This window comes from Crocodylus porosus, unplaced genomic scaffold (genome assembly GCF_001723895.1).
Source record: "Crocodylus porosus isolate Cpor-Errol unplaced genomic scaffold, CroPor_comp1, whole genome shotgun sequence".
In the NCBI taxonomy this organism is placed as follows: Eukaryota; Metazoa; Chordata; order Crocodylia; family Crocodylidae; genus Crocodylus; species Crocodylus porosus.
Genome location: NW_017728906.1, coordinates 202,945,124 through 202,957,843, shown reverse-complemented (window position 1 = coordinate 202,957,843; position 12,720 = coordinate 202,945,124). Strand labels below are relative to the sequence as shown.

At 42.0% G+C, this 12,720-nt stretch overlaps 2 protein-coding genes across 5 annotated transcripts in view; one reads left to right on the top strand and one right to left on the bottom strand.

Annotated features, from left to right (window-relative positions):
* PPME1 (protein phosphatase methylesterase 1) overlaps positions 1 to 2,087 on the bottom strand; it is a 52,022-nt gene extending 49,935 nt beyond the window's left edge. Inside the window, exon 1 of the mRNA XM_019530547.1 lies at positions 2,082 to 2,087. The gene's annotated coding sequence lies outside the window, so the exon portion shown is untranslated. The remainder of the gene's footprint in view (positions 1 to 2,081) is intronic.
* The window catches only part of C2CD3 (C2 calcium dependent domain containing 3), a 73,310-nt gene continuing 60,596 nt past the window's right edge, over positions 7 to 12,720 (top strand). For all 4 annotated transcript variants that reach the window (XM_019530545.1, XM_019530544.1, XM_019530543.1 and 1 more), the window contains exons 1-10: positions 7 to 84; positions 1,878 to 2,035; positions 2,873 to 3,093; positions 3,924 to 4,150; positions 5,027 to 5,159; positions 6,025 to 6,153; positions 7,252 to 7,396; positions 7,818 to 7,987; positions 9,852 to 10,073; positions 10,919 to 11,031. In XM_019530545.1, coding sequence (XP_019386090.1) covers positions 1,880 to 2,035; positions 2,873 to 3,093; positions 3,924 to 4,150; positions 5,027 to 5,159; positions 6,025 to 6,153; positions 7,252 to 7,396; positions 7,818 to 7,987; positions 9,852 to 10,073; positions 10,919 to 11,031 — 1,516 coding nt within the window. In that variant the 5' untranslated portion in view covers positions 7 to 84; positions 1,878 to 1,879. The remainder of the gene's footprint in view (positions 85 to 1,877; positions 2,036 to 2,872; positions 3,094 to 3,923; positions 4,151 to 5,026; positions 5,160 to 6,024; positions 6,154 to 7,251; positions 7,397 to 7,817; positions 7,988 to 9,851; positions 10,074 to 10,918; positions 11,032 to 12,720) is intronic.

The window sequence follows — 12,720 nt, the reverse complement described above, 5'->3', positions numbered from 1 at the left end:
CCCTCTTCCGCGCCGGGCCCGCCCGCAGCCAGGCCTGCTTCCCCGTGCGCTGCGGGCCCGCGCAGCTCGCCGCCTACCTCACAGGTGCGGGCACATGCGGGCACGCGTGTATCGGCGTGGGGGGGTGGCTCGCTTCATTAGTTGTTAAAGGTGCACGTGTGTGCGTGTGTATATTTGATGTGTATGCGCACGTGTGTCTGAGCATACATATGAGGGTGTAGGTGTGGAGGAGGAGGTCCTCAACTTCATGGCTCATTGTCACTTCCCCAATTGCTGCTGATCTCTCCACTGCACCGGTGTTAACGACCATCTGCTTTTTAATGGTCTTGAGACTTTTTCCTTTTGCTCCCGTGCTGCCCATTCACCATCCCTGGTCACGTTTCTCTTCCGTTTCAGAGCCCTGCCGACTGTTTTTAGCTGTAGCTAGAAACCTTCAGTCTGGTGTGGTCGGGCTAATGAGGGCTTGGGAATGACTGACGGTGTCTTGTAGGCACTGGCAGGGTGCTCGATTTGGTTTTGCAACTCTGAATAGGAGATGAGCAGACAAGGTTCTTTGGGTGAATCTGATATCTTTTTATTACACCAGCTTAAATAGTTGGAGAACAATTTTTAAGCAAAATGTCGGGTCTAATAAAAGATATCAGATTCACCCAAAGAATTCTGTCTGCCTGTGTCCTTATACCAACACAATCTATGCCCATGTGGAAAGGAAACGTACATTTAATTACAATGACTGCAGGACTAACCATACACTATGCTTTGACCGGTGTTTGCCTAGTTTGTTGCATTTTTTTTTTAAATTTCATGCGTACTCGAGAAAGTAGTACATGTTCCAGTACTCATCGTTGTTTTCTGCTTTGATCTTTAAATGAATAAATATAGTGCGAGCCCCCTGCCATATTAGCACAGTTTCTAATTTCTTTTTAAGAAAAACGTATTGTTATATAGAATGAAGTGCCATACCCTGTGCACCCCCCTTGTGAGACTCCTAGATCCACACAGATGCTGTGCAATAGGGTTCATGAAACATTGTGCTACACACACACACACACTGAGTAATACAGTGCGAGCCCTGATGCATTAGCGCAACTTCTAGTTTCTTTTAAAGAAAAGCACATCATTATATGGGATGAAGTGCCACACCTTGTGCACACCCCACCCGTGAAAATTCTAGATCCACCTGTGTGTGTGTGTGTGTGTATGCATGCGCACACACTGTTCAAGAGGGTTCATGAAAGCTTGTGCTACACACACACACCATAAGCTTTCATGAACCAGCTTGTTACTTCATCTTGACTTCATGAAACAGAAAGAGGCTTATACGAAGCACCCTTCAGTTTTCTCATTTCCAAGGACTCTTTATGCCTGTTCCCCCCTCCCCATGCCCCAGAGGCCTTGACATGCAAAACACTATTGCACGCTACTGAGTGCTCTTCTGCATCCTCCTGCCAAAATCACTTGGGAGGCAAGGATGAGAGGCTGTTCCTGAGAAGGGCAGCATGCCTGCAGCTCTTATTGGAATCACTAGAATCAGACTTTAGGGCTGTATTATTTAACTTAGGCTCAAGCTTAGTTTTGGGGAGTGCAGAATGTCCTTGCCAAGCATCGACAGCCCTCCAGTTGTATTTGAGGATCAGACTCTAGATCTGTTACTTATAACCACATTTATGTCATAGTAAAGATTGTGTGGTTTTGTAGCTGAAGTAGTATAACGATAGAAAGAAGCCTTATTTTGTCGTCTTGGCATTCCATTTGCTTGTTTTAGTTTTTCAATTTTAATCGACTTTTAGCAGCAAACTTGTTACTTGCATAGACCCCTTTTAGGTGTTTAAAACTGCGTTATTCCAAACCTAAATTAGCTCTTCTGTCTCCTGTAGATATGGGTGCTCTAGTACTAGAGGTAATCACCAAACCTGACCATCTTCCTATCGGCAAAGTTCAAATCAATGGGTTGTCACAGCTGTCTCCAAGCAATCCAATCAGTGGATTTTTCACCATTGTTTCACCAACATCTGAGAAACTAGGAGAAGTGCAGGTAGTACTGAAAATTTTCCTCCAATTTATAGTTTGTATTTCTACAGCAACTTGGAGCCCAAGTCAGGGGCTGGACACCACTATGCAGGGGCTACAGAATAAAAAGCAAAGGAATGGTTCATGTCTCAGCCTACAGTAGTGGTTCTCACCATTTTTGGGCTTTCTGCACCCCTCATTAGACTCGAGGTGCCCCTCCATAACTTTTGTGAATACAGTGGCACCCAATTTGAAAACCGTTTTGCAGATTATGGTGTGTTCTTCCTAGAAGAGGGGCCTGGCAGTGGGAATGGGGAATTGTTCAGGCAGGGACAAGCCTGAGCCTGCACTCACTTAATTTATCTGCTTATCTCCTGACACCTCACTTATTACCTCACACTTCACAACTTTCAAAAGATCTGGTAGCACTGCAGGGTGTCCTGGCACCCTGGCTGAGAATTACTCATTCTAAGACAGGAGATAACTGATGGGTAAGGACGGGAAAATGCACACACACTGAAACAGTGTCAGTCAGCATGAGAAGTGGTATTCATGACAAACTGACTGTTGTGAATATTTTATGGTTTCTTAAAGGCCTCAAACTAGATTTCAAATCCATATTTAATTTTAAACATCCTTTTTATTTTCTTTTTTTTACCGCCCTGGCACAGTTTCTCTGGAAGAAGTGATTCCTTAGCTTTGTGTGATGTGAAATAACAAACAAATATTTCAGAGTTTAGGCTGGTGCCCTATATAACTGTGTAGAATACATAACATTTAGGAGTGGAAAAACAATATGCTGTAGAGTATAAAAACCACACAGAAATAAAACACATGCATTTCTTTATATTGTCTCTCTTAGATATCGCTAGTTTTGGAACCATTCCGTGAAACCTATGACAAGAGCAGCTGTCTCCCAATCACAGATGCAAGTAAAGATATTATCTCATGTGCTAAGGGAACCAGAGGGATGAGTGAAACCGGCAAGCCTCAATTTCTTGCTCCATCACAAACATACAGGCCTCCTGGGCTGAGTGTTACTGGAAGAGAATCTGCCAACAGCAGCAGGGCTGCAACCCCTAGGTAACATTTTTCCTTAGATACATTTTCCAATTCATATGGTTTACTTTTAAGCAGTAGCCATTTGGCTATATCCAATGGGGTAAGTCCATGTGTAGTCTGAACTGTGTAGTAATTAGGGGCATAATTAGAAAAAGAATAATGGGACCAGATCCTCAGCCGGTATAAATTGGCGTCACTCCACTGACTTCGCTCAAGCTCTGCCAGTTTACACAAGTTAAAGATGTGGCCCAGAATGTATCTTAATTAAACACTTGAGTTGGCATGTCTCATGGTGGGAGTGTAAGAGGAAGAGGGGGAGACAAGATTGTGTGCACCACAAAATAATGAATACATCACGTAGTAGCATAACTAGGGGTGGGTGAGAGGGAGCACCAGCCCTGGGTACCAAATTAAGAGGGGCACCCGGAATGGCCTCCCACCCCTGCAGAGTCCACACCCTGGCAGTGTACCCATGGTGGGAGCTCCAAAACAGTCCCTCCCTTCTGCTGTTTTAAGAGCAACAGGTAGGGTACATAGACCATTTACAGCAGCAGCTCAGCTGAGACTGTGCAGGAGTTCCTGGCATGGGCAAGACTGCTGCCTCCCAGCCCCTGCTTTCAGAACCCATGCACACACCACTCCCTGCTTCGGAATCATGCTACCCTGCTCTCCTGCAGGGTTTCCCGTAGGTGTCAAGCCTCCTTGTTATGCCACTGATGTCAAATTTCTCTTTGGATTATAGTAAGAGAGTAGGCCACTGCCATCCTCTCTCCAGAAAATATGTATGAGATTTTGAAGAGCATGAGTTTACAGACCATATGGGGTTCTGTTGAATTTGTCTTTTGCAACAGAGGAAAGGACCACTTGTTCTTCCAAGAGAATTCTGAGACCATAATGGACAGTTTCTTTGGATCTCAGATTTTACCAGATGAAACCTTAAAACCAAATCCTTCAGAGCAGCAAACGGCATTTCCCAATGGTTCTGATTTTGAGAAACAAGCTAAAACAACCATAGAGAGCCACGGTAAGGCATGGGTACTGCCTCTGCACAGCCCAGTTACAAAAGACCTTCTGTCAGGTTAGTACATATTTGGCGTTGGTTGTTTAGTTTTCATTTAAAATTACAAAAATCACTAGTATGTCAGTCATCCACCTTTGCACAACGGAAGGCTTTAGGAAAAAAGTGTTGCTCCTAATGTATTTGGAACATACACAGTGTATTTGTGTTGCTCCTAATTGTTCAGTGTTTGGAACATAATTTGATACCTAAAGCATCCCTACGTGATGGTGAAAAACAATGAATTTACTGCTGGGGCCAGGTGGCCTGACACTCGTGAGAGCAGGTCCTGCATGCTCACCAGCTATACAGGCTTCCTCATGCTTCCCCATTAGGGTGTCTCAGCCCAAAGTAAAAGGGTGGAAGAGGGCAACATTGGTCTCATTGTCTGCATAATCATTGATTTATCACCTGAGAATGATGATGGAAAGTGCTAGTGGGGTTAGTTGAGAAGAGGGGGGTTATAAATTGGATTTAAACTGCTAACTCACTTCTCATGGGCTACTAAACTGCAACTGTTTTCCCTGGGGTTGGATCCAAATAAATAATATCACTGGAAACTTCCACATCTTAACAGTTTTTTAGTCATTCACTGCATTTGCTGAAACACTGAAAATAAATTGCTGGTAAGGAACCCAAAGATGGCTAGCCAGCCTTCCAGAGATTAATCTAACAACCACACCCATCTTTCCCACCTGCTCTCTAGTCTGTATAGCATAAGTGTGTTGCTGGCTTTATAGTATACCAAGCTTAATAATCACCAGTATGTCCAGGACTCTTTGCACTCCTAGAAGTTCCATGCATCTGTAGCTGGCCTATTTATTGTGCATGCTCAGGACTTTGGTGTGTTAAATTGCACTGGAATTCTGCATTTTAATCCTTCTGTTTCTTTCCCAGCTCTCCTGGATCAGGGCAATAAACTCTGCAATGCTATGGCTGTCTCTGCAATGAAATCCAGCCCAGATACCAATGTTGAGCTGAGTGAATTGCACCCACCTATAAAGGGAGATGCTTTCAAAGCAACAGCAAAGTAAGCTTGGAAGGGGGGAGTGTGTGTAATAATTTCCACGTTGTATATTTCAAGGCATTATTATGTTTTCTTGAAATGCTGTGGTTAAGGTCATGCCTTTTGGGATTCTTATTCAAATGTGGGAAACTAAATTCCCAGGGTAAGTAAATTACTGTATTTCCTCCAGAGTGGGTTGATTTAAGTCACCAATTTTAATTATTTAAATGAGTAAGCAGGAAATGGAAGTATAAATAATTGATTTCTAATCTCTCTTTGCATTTGTCCTCTTTTTTAGTGGCTAGTATAATTTAAAAAATCTAATGATTTGCAATCTGTTATAGTTTTTACGTTAAAATTGGTACATAATTTTAGCAGAAGAGGAGATTATACCTGTGTTTGTGTATACATATATATGCACATATGTGTGGTAGGCTACAACCATTATAAAGTATGCATGCACATTTATTTGAATTCTTTTACGTTTTCTGCATTAGCAAATGATGATTGAGGCAGTTCTGTTATACTAGATCATTCTTTCCTTGGGATTTGTGTCAGGTTGTATTTGGATGGAAATTAGATTTAAAAATTCACAAAATCAGCATTCAAATAAAATTACCTCCAACATGGTGGATATAAAAGGAAAAAATTAATAACATATGATTTGTTGTTATTGATAATGTATTAAGGAAAAGGAAGGCAGTGCATCTGGTCACCAGAGGCAAGATTTTTAAAAAGTATTAGGGACCTGTTAGGTTTTTATGCTGAAAATGTGAAAATATCTGTTTGTTTAGTAGTTGAAACGCACAAAAACCCTGGAAGAAACAAAAATATTCATTATCCTTCTTCCATTTCTGGAACTCTCTTTACTGGGATATCTACTATCCAGGAGCCTTAAACCTTTGAATTCTGCTGTTGTGTCAGCTGCTGAAGATCCCCTCCTGCTAGCAACTGAGTACCCAAGTCAAGAATTTGATCCACATGCTGAAAGCAGAGCAATACAGCTCCTGCTGGGCAGGTGAGTGCCATGGTGTGCACTAAGACATTCCTGTTGATATTGCCAAGCCAAACCAGGTCTGAATCCTGCTCATACTTATACATATGCTTAAGTTAATGCACAGGAGTGGTTACTCTGACTTCATTAAAACTCTTTATGGGCATAACATTAAGAACATGCTTAAGTCTTTGCAGGCTTTAGAACCCTTTTTATTCCGTTTTCTGGTTTTCTTGCAATCATGTTCTTGAATTTTCTCCCCTTTGGCAGAAAATTTAACTTAGTTTCATTTCCACTGGGAGGAAAAACACCCACATCCCTGGTTATGACTTTTACAAGTATGTTACATAAAAAGACAATACTTAAAGGGCTGCTTCTCCAGTACTTTATGATTAGCACTTGCAAATGGTCTCCTGTTCCCAGCTTTTGGAAATGTTGCTATCTACCACAGAAGAGAGAGAGCTCAAGGAGGTGTTCTGCCAGTGTATCTTCTGTCTGTTCTGACTGAGCAATGTGGGAAATGGTTCTCCACATTTCTCAGGTCCTTGCCTCTCTGAGAATGCCTTTCAGCAATGCAAGAAGCTTGTGTGAGGCTGATCTCTTGCTGGCCACAAGTGGATCACCATCCACCAGTTCATTGCCCAAAGCGATTAAAGGAGAGAGAGTTTAGAATACCATTTTTGTGAAAGCTTTTTCCCCTACAATTATTAAGGATGGCATGGTGTTTGAGGGACTGTGTAATTCAGAAAATTGTTCATGGAATGTGAAGCCTTTCATCACTATGAGCCCAGTTGGATATGCATTAATAAGTGAAAGCTGTTGGTATTTGACCATCTGTTTGAGCTGGTTGCCTTTCAAGTTGTTTATTGTCCCTGTCCTGCAGCTTGTCATTCCTTAAACTTTGGTTTTTGGCAGCTTAGTAGCAAGACCAAGAACTGATGCAGCAGTGGAAAGCAGAGTGCCTCTAGAACCCTGTAACTTGTCTATTTACATCAAGCTGAGGCTTATTGATGAGGGAAGCTTGTATTGTCCTTGCACTGTCCATTGATTTAAATAGTGATTTAATTATTTTTAATAAATTTGCTGCATTAAAAGTATATGTCTTCCCTCTTACGTCTACAGTACTAATTTATCTTCTGTGCCCTGTTGGGATGGAACGGGCTCTCCTCCAGAATCACTGACTGCTGGGAGTGAGCTGTATGACAGCGAGCCGAATGACCCTCCCTATGACCAGAGCCTGCTGGAGAACTTATTCTACACAGCTCCTGTAAGTGGGGGTCCATGGGAAAGTGCTTGGAACATGGTCTCTGAATAAAGGAAAAGCAAAGCACTCACACCAGCAAAACATTAGTGCCAGTAAGATGTGCATAGTTGTTATATTGCACATAGAAGTTTCTCAGTATATTACATGCAAAAAATCAAAGGTAACAGAAAGTCAGGCAAATGCTTTGTGAAATGCTTTTGAAGGTTATCCATGAAGCTTTTAATTTTGTTTTTTTTCTGGGTATGCATTTTGATACCATTTTTAATTACACACAACTAATTTGATGATTACATGTTGTTTGTTTTTTCTTTCTTCCTTATTTTGGTAATAGTTCTTATTATCCTTTATTAGCCATGATTACATTAACTTCACTCTCCCCCGCCCCTCCCCCATCCCCATCTTCCCCACATATATCTTTATTTAGAAGTCTGATACAAGTTTAAGTGATTTCCTCAGCAGTGATGAAGATGTTTTATCCTCTGAAGTAATCAGGACAAAAAACCTGGTAAAAAATGACCACAGAAAGGGGTCACAAAAGGCTTTGGATTCTGGGATCTGGGATCAGAATGAAAGAGCAACAGAAACAAAACCCAGGTAAACAGTTAAGTTAGTCTACTTTGTAGAGAAGGTGCTAATCTTTTTCTTAGCATAAACTGCCACTAGAGAAAAAAAATCCTTCTCTGACCCCCAGTACAGTCACTTACATACAGTGCAATTGTGCTTTGGAGAGCTAGTGTGTTTTAAAAATTTGACTGCATCGCTCTCTAAATGATGGGACCCAGAGAATTACCATACTTCAGATAAGAAATGTGGGAAACTGTTACAGAGACATCAGTTATTTATAAATTAAATTTGGGGTGAGGGAAACTCCAAAAGTGCCTTTCTAATAATAGTATCTTGGATTTAGAAAACTGAAAAAAATTAGAAATAAAGTAACTATTGTCTATTTAGTTTTTGTGTTTTGTTAAGCATAACAAAGATATGAAAAGAAATGTAGTTACTGAGTAAGGCTTGCTGTTGGGTTTTTCATATACACTTGAATCAAATTTGAAATGATGGGTCATTTAACACAGTATATAACATTTGCAACTATGTGCAGAAAGCCTGTTACTATACAGAAAACATATTACCATAGAAACCACAAGGGGTTTTATTTAACTTAGAATAAAATCTACAACTAAACGTAACACAAATGACGGGAAAAATGCATGCATAAATAAAACTCTTAGGCTCTGGTGAATAGCCAGAAAGAGTTACAGGTAGTAGTACTTCATTCATACTGAGAGCAGTTTCATTGTCAATCACGAGCCTGCCACCTGGACCTAAGTAATCCAGTTATCAATTTAAGAGGAGTTTTTTTAACTAGGACCAAAATAGTTCCTTCACTTCCTGATCAACTGCTCTGATGTTTCCAGCTACAGCTTGTACTATTGGCATTGCATTCTGCGGTTTGAAGGTGCATTCATTTCCCTGGAGATATATGCTTTGTACTGACTATCACTTAAAACCTCAGGCTAAGGTATGACCAGGTGTGTCTACGTGTATATTTACATGTGCCTAAACTTAATGCACCTTTGCTTAAGGTGCTTTAAGAGAATTTAGGCACACGTGTACGTGTGGATACGCTAATGCACATTAAGGCAAATTAATTGTAGGTGCAAATAGCTAAGTTGCATTAAAGCATATGCAGACACACTAATGTGCATTAATGCAGTGTGTATCCATTGACACACACCATATGAACGCACATTAGCACGTCTACACATGCACTAATGTGACTTAGCTCTTCGCGTCTAAATTTGATACCTGCAGGTATCAGATTTAGGATCATATAGCCGTAAAGCTCCATTTTTAGGGTGCATTAAGAGTATGCATATGTAGACATGCACCCTTAATGCACCTTAAATAGCAATATTAAGCTAAGCCTGCTTAAAAGGCATGTAGAGCCATGCCCACTGAGATGTAAGTGGTGCCATCATCCATTTATTGGCCCCTGTACAGAAATGAATATATCGAATAACTATTGCCGCATCTCTCCCTTCCCGTCTGACACTGTCCCTGCTCCCCCTGATCTTTTCTGATTGAAGAGTTGAGCTGGAACACTACTTTGCCATGTGCAGCTGGAATTGGAGGCCAAAAATGCATTGTTTGCATTATATATAAATATCTATTAAAAGCATAGACATTTTTCATTTGTAAATCACCCTTCTGTCCCCCATCACACATTGATTGTAAAGGGTGATTAGAAAACTTCTGATATCTTTTATTAGACCAACTGAGTAGTTGGAAAAAAGTTCTTAGCAAGCTTTTGGGTGCAGTCACCCTTCTTCAGGCAGAGGAAGTCTCTGCTGTGAGATGTTATGAGGGATTGTTAAAAACTTGTCACCAGCAGTTCCCATTTTAGCTTCTACTGCTATGAATGCTTATCTAAACTCAGTTTGCTTCTTACTCTCTTCAGCTATTCTGCTAAACTACAGCCAGGTTCTGAAGCTTCCATAGGACACTCCAAGGAAGCTCCAGCCATAAACTTGACTGTGGATAAACTAGCATTGCTGGGTCGCATACATCTAGCCAGAGTCATCATTGAAAGCTTGAGAATCCCTCCTGAAAGCAGCCAGGCTACACCAGGCAAGAAAAGCTCAGTGAGGAAGCCACCAAGGCCAATATTAGCTAAAAAGTGGTAAGTGATTATTTTAGATGAGGTTTTACTTCTAGCCTTTGTTGTGGGAACCAACGTCCTCTGCAAGTATCTTGTTTAGCTGACCTGATTGCAACAGGATCCTGCAATTTCTTTCCTGCAGGCCCGGTAACTAGGAAATCCCGTGGCTACTGATGCCTCTGACGCACATTACAGGTTAATTGCTCCTTAAATAGTAAGCCAGCCACATGTGCAAGTCAACTTAAAGCATGATCATAGAGTAAACGAGCCACAAAGCTATTCTACGTATAATGTGCAACTTTGTGGCTTGTTTGTAGCACACTTCAAATTGAATGTGTTGTCATCCATGCCCCGGGAATTGTGAAAACCTTGTGTGCCATCCACCTGGAGGGCACATGTGGTTTTAATAGGTCTTGGTACATGGGGAGATTCTATTTCTATCCTACGCTGTGGGAACTGCAGCAGCCTGGTCCCAGGGTCCCTGTGCCCCCACAGCTGTTTCTTTGACAATCAGCTGATTGTCAGCTCAGGCCAGGTACTGGTTTGGTCCCTAGCCTCAGTTGACAATCAGCTGATTGTAGGCACCTCAGCTTCATCTTGCTGGTGCAGGGGGAGCCCAGGATCAGCTCCCCCTGCACCAGCAAGTAGGGCACGATTGGGATCTAATCCCCCATCCCAAAAGAACACATCCAGCCATGTGCACCTGGCATAGCTTGAAGAGTGATTGTTTGGATCACAGATTAGATCCCATCAAGTCTTAAAGTAAATGTCTACTAGGGGCCTAACTTTCCTGCTGCTGTATGTGTGCTTTTAGAGCACTAGGCCACTGGTCGCTTGTGATCTTTAGTTCTGCTTTTCATTTGTAGCACTTTCTTTGTTGAGTACCACTTTCCAGTGGGAATCTCCAAGAATGAAACAGGGCAGGTTTCCATAGCAACAGAAGTAATTCGGATAGCATCAAGCAAAGTTGCTGGTGAAGGTAAGAGCCTTATTTTCTTTTCTTAAATGCAGGTGGGCTGGATTCTATGCCTTTTTGGCAATTATTTATTGGAGCTTTAAGTTTTATGATGCTTTGTGCATGAGAGACCCACTGATAAGCTTATTAGTGACATCATTACCAAGATGAACCATCAATGCATAGTACCCCAGGAGCTTTAGAGCTGGAACATTTTCCCTAGGCGAAGAGTTCCAAATGAGCCTTGGCTTCCCAGAGGCAGTAACTTTAGGATTTTTTACTGGAGGAGCAGAGCAGCTCAGAAAAACCAACCTTTTTACCCCACACAAAAGTACATCTCTGTACAGTAATACTGATTACTTACAAAGTGCTTTACAAACACAGCATGAGTCTCACAAGGGTGATACAAGGAGTAAATAACCCCAGTTTACATGGGAGATATCCAAGGCGACAAGAGGGGAGACGCTTGTTAGGTGCAGGAGTGTCTGATTGGCTTGCCTGATCCCTTCATTTTATTCAGTGATGCCATGAGAAAGGTCAGCTTGGGTCCAAGGTTAGCAACCTATGGCCTGCTGGCCAGAAGCTATTTCATCTGACCCATGGGTGCCCGCACTTCTGGACATCAGCAGATGGGGGAGTTAGTAGTGGTGGCAAGGGATGTGGCTATTAGCAGCCTGCTGTGTCCCTCCACCCTCTTCTCTCTCCTGTGCCCGCTATTGCAGCCACAATTTCTGTTGCCATTGAATTGGCCTTCATTGGCAGTTGGTGCTGACAGCAATTGACTGCAAGCATGAGGGCAGCTGTAGTATTGAGGGGGGAGCAGCCCTCAGCATAGAGCAGGGAGGTCTAGAGTGGGAGAGGGTGGAGAAAAGGGGCACTAGTTCAGGGCACAACCCTTTCTAGTTGTGCCTCTGGCAGTGGCCTGCCTTTGGAATGAGCTGTTTTAATTTGGCCTGCCATTCCTAAAAGGTTACCAACGCCTGACTGTAGGCCATATTTCTTTGCAAGTTAAGAATGCTAATCTGCAAGATTTGCCATACTTGCTGGTCCCTGGCATTAGCATTGCAGTAAGACTTTTCATACAGGTCTCCCATGTGGTTGCTTTTTGAACTTACTCTCATCAAAGGTGGATTCAGGAGACAGGGGTGATATTCATTCATTTGCCAGCTCTGTTAAAAGATTCCTTTTTCAGCCTTAGGGAAGCTACTTAATTTTTCTGTCTTGGTTCTTTGTAAAATGGTTAGGAGGATAGCTTCTTCCACACTGCACTGTTTATTTAGAATGAGAGTTCCTTATGACTTGTGGCCCCTCCTTGATATTGCTTTATTTAATAATCAAGGGAACCTTTCATATAGATGATCGAAGTATTTTGCTAACTTTGCATACCTTTTAGCTTTCCTTCTAGTGTTGGTTCACCCACAGTGTAAGCTTAATGGTTTGGAAAGCCAGTGACCATATTTTGGGGTGTAATATAAAATGAATGAATAAATTAAATGTTAATGCATTAAATGTTAATATTCACCTTACAGATTAAATATAATCCGTAAGGTGAATAGAAAATTGGCTGGAGCATCAGGCTTATAGTTTCTAGGTTTCATAGTTTCTAGGGTCGGAAGGGACCTGAGCAGATCATCTAGTCCAACCCCCTGCCATGGCAGGAAAGAGTACTGGGGTCAAACGACCCCAGCAAGATGTTCATCTAACCTCCTCTTA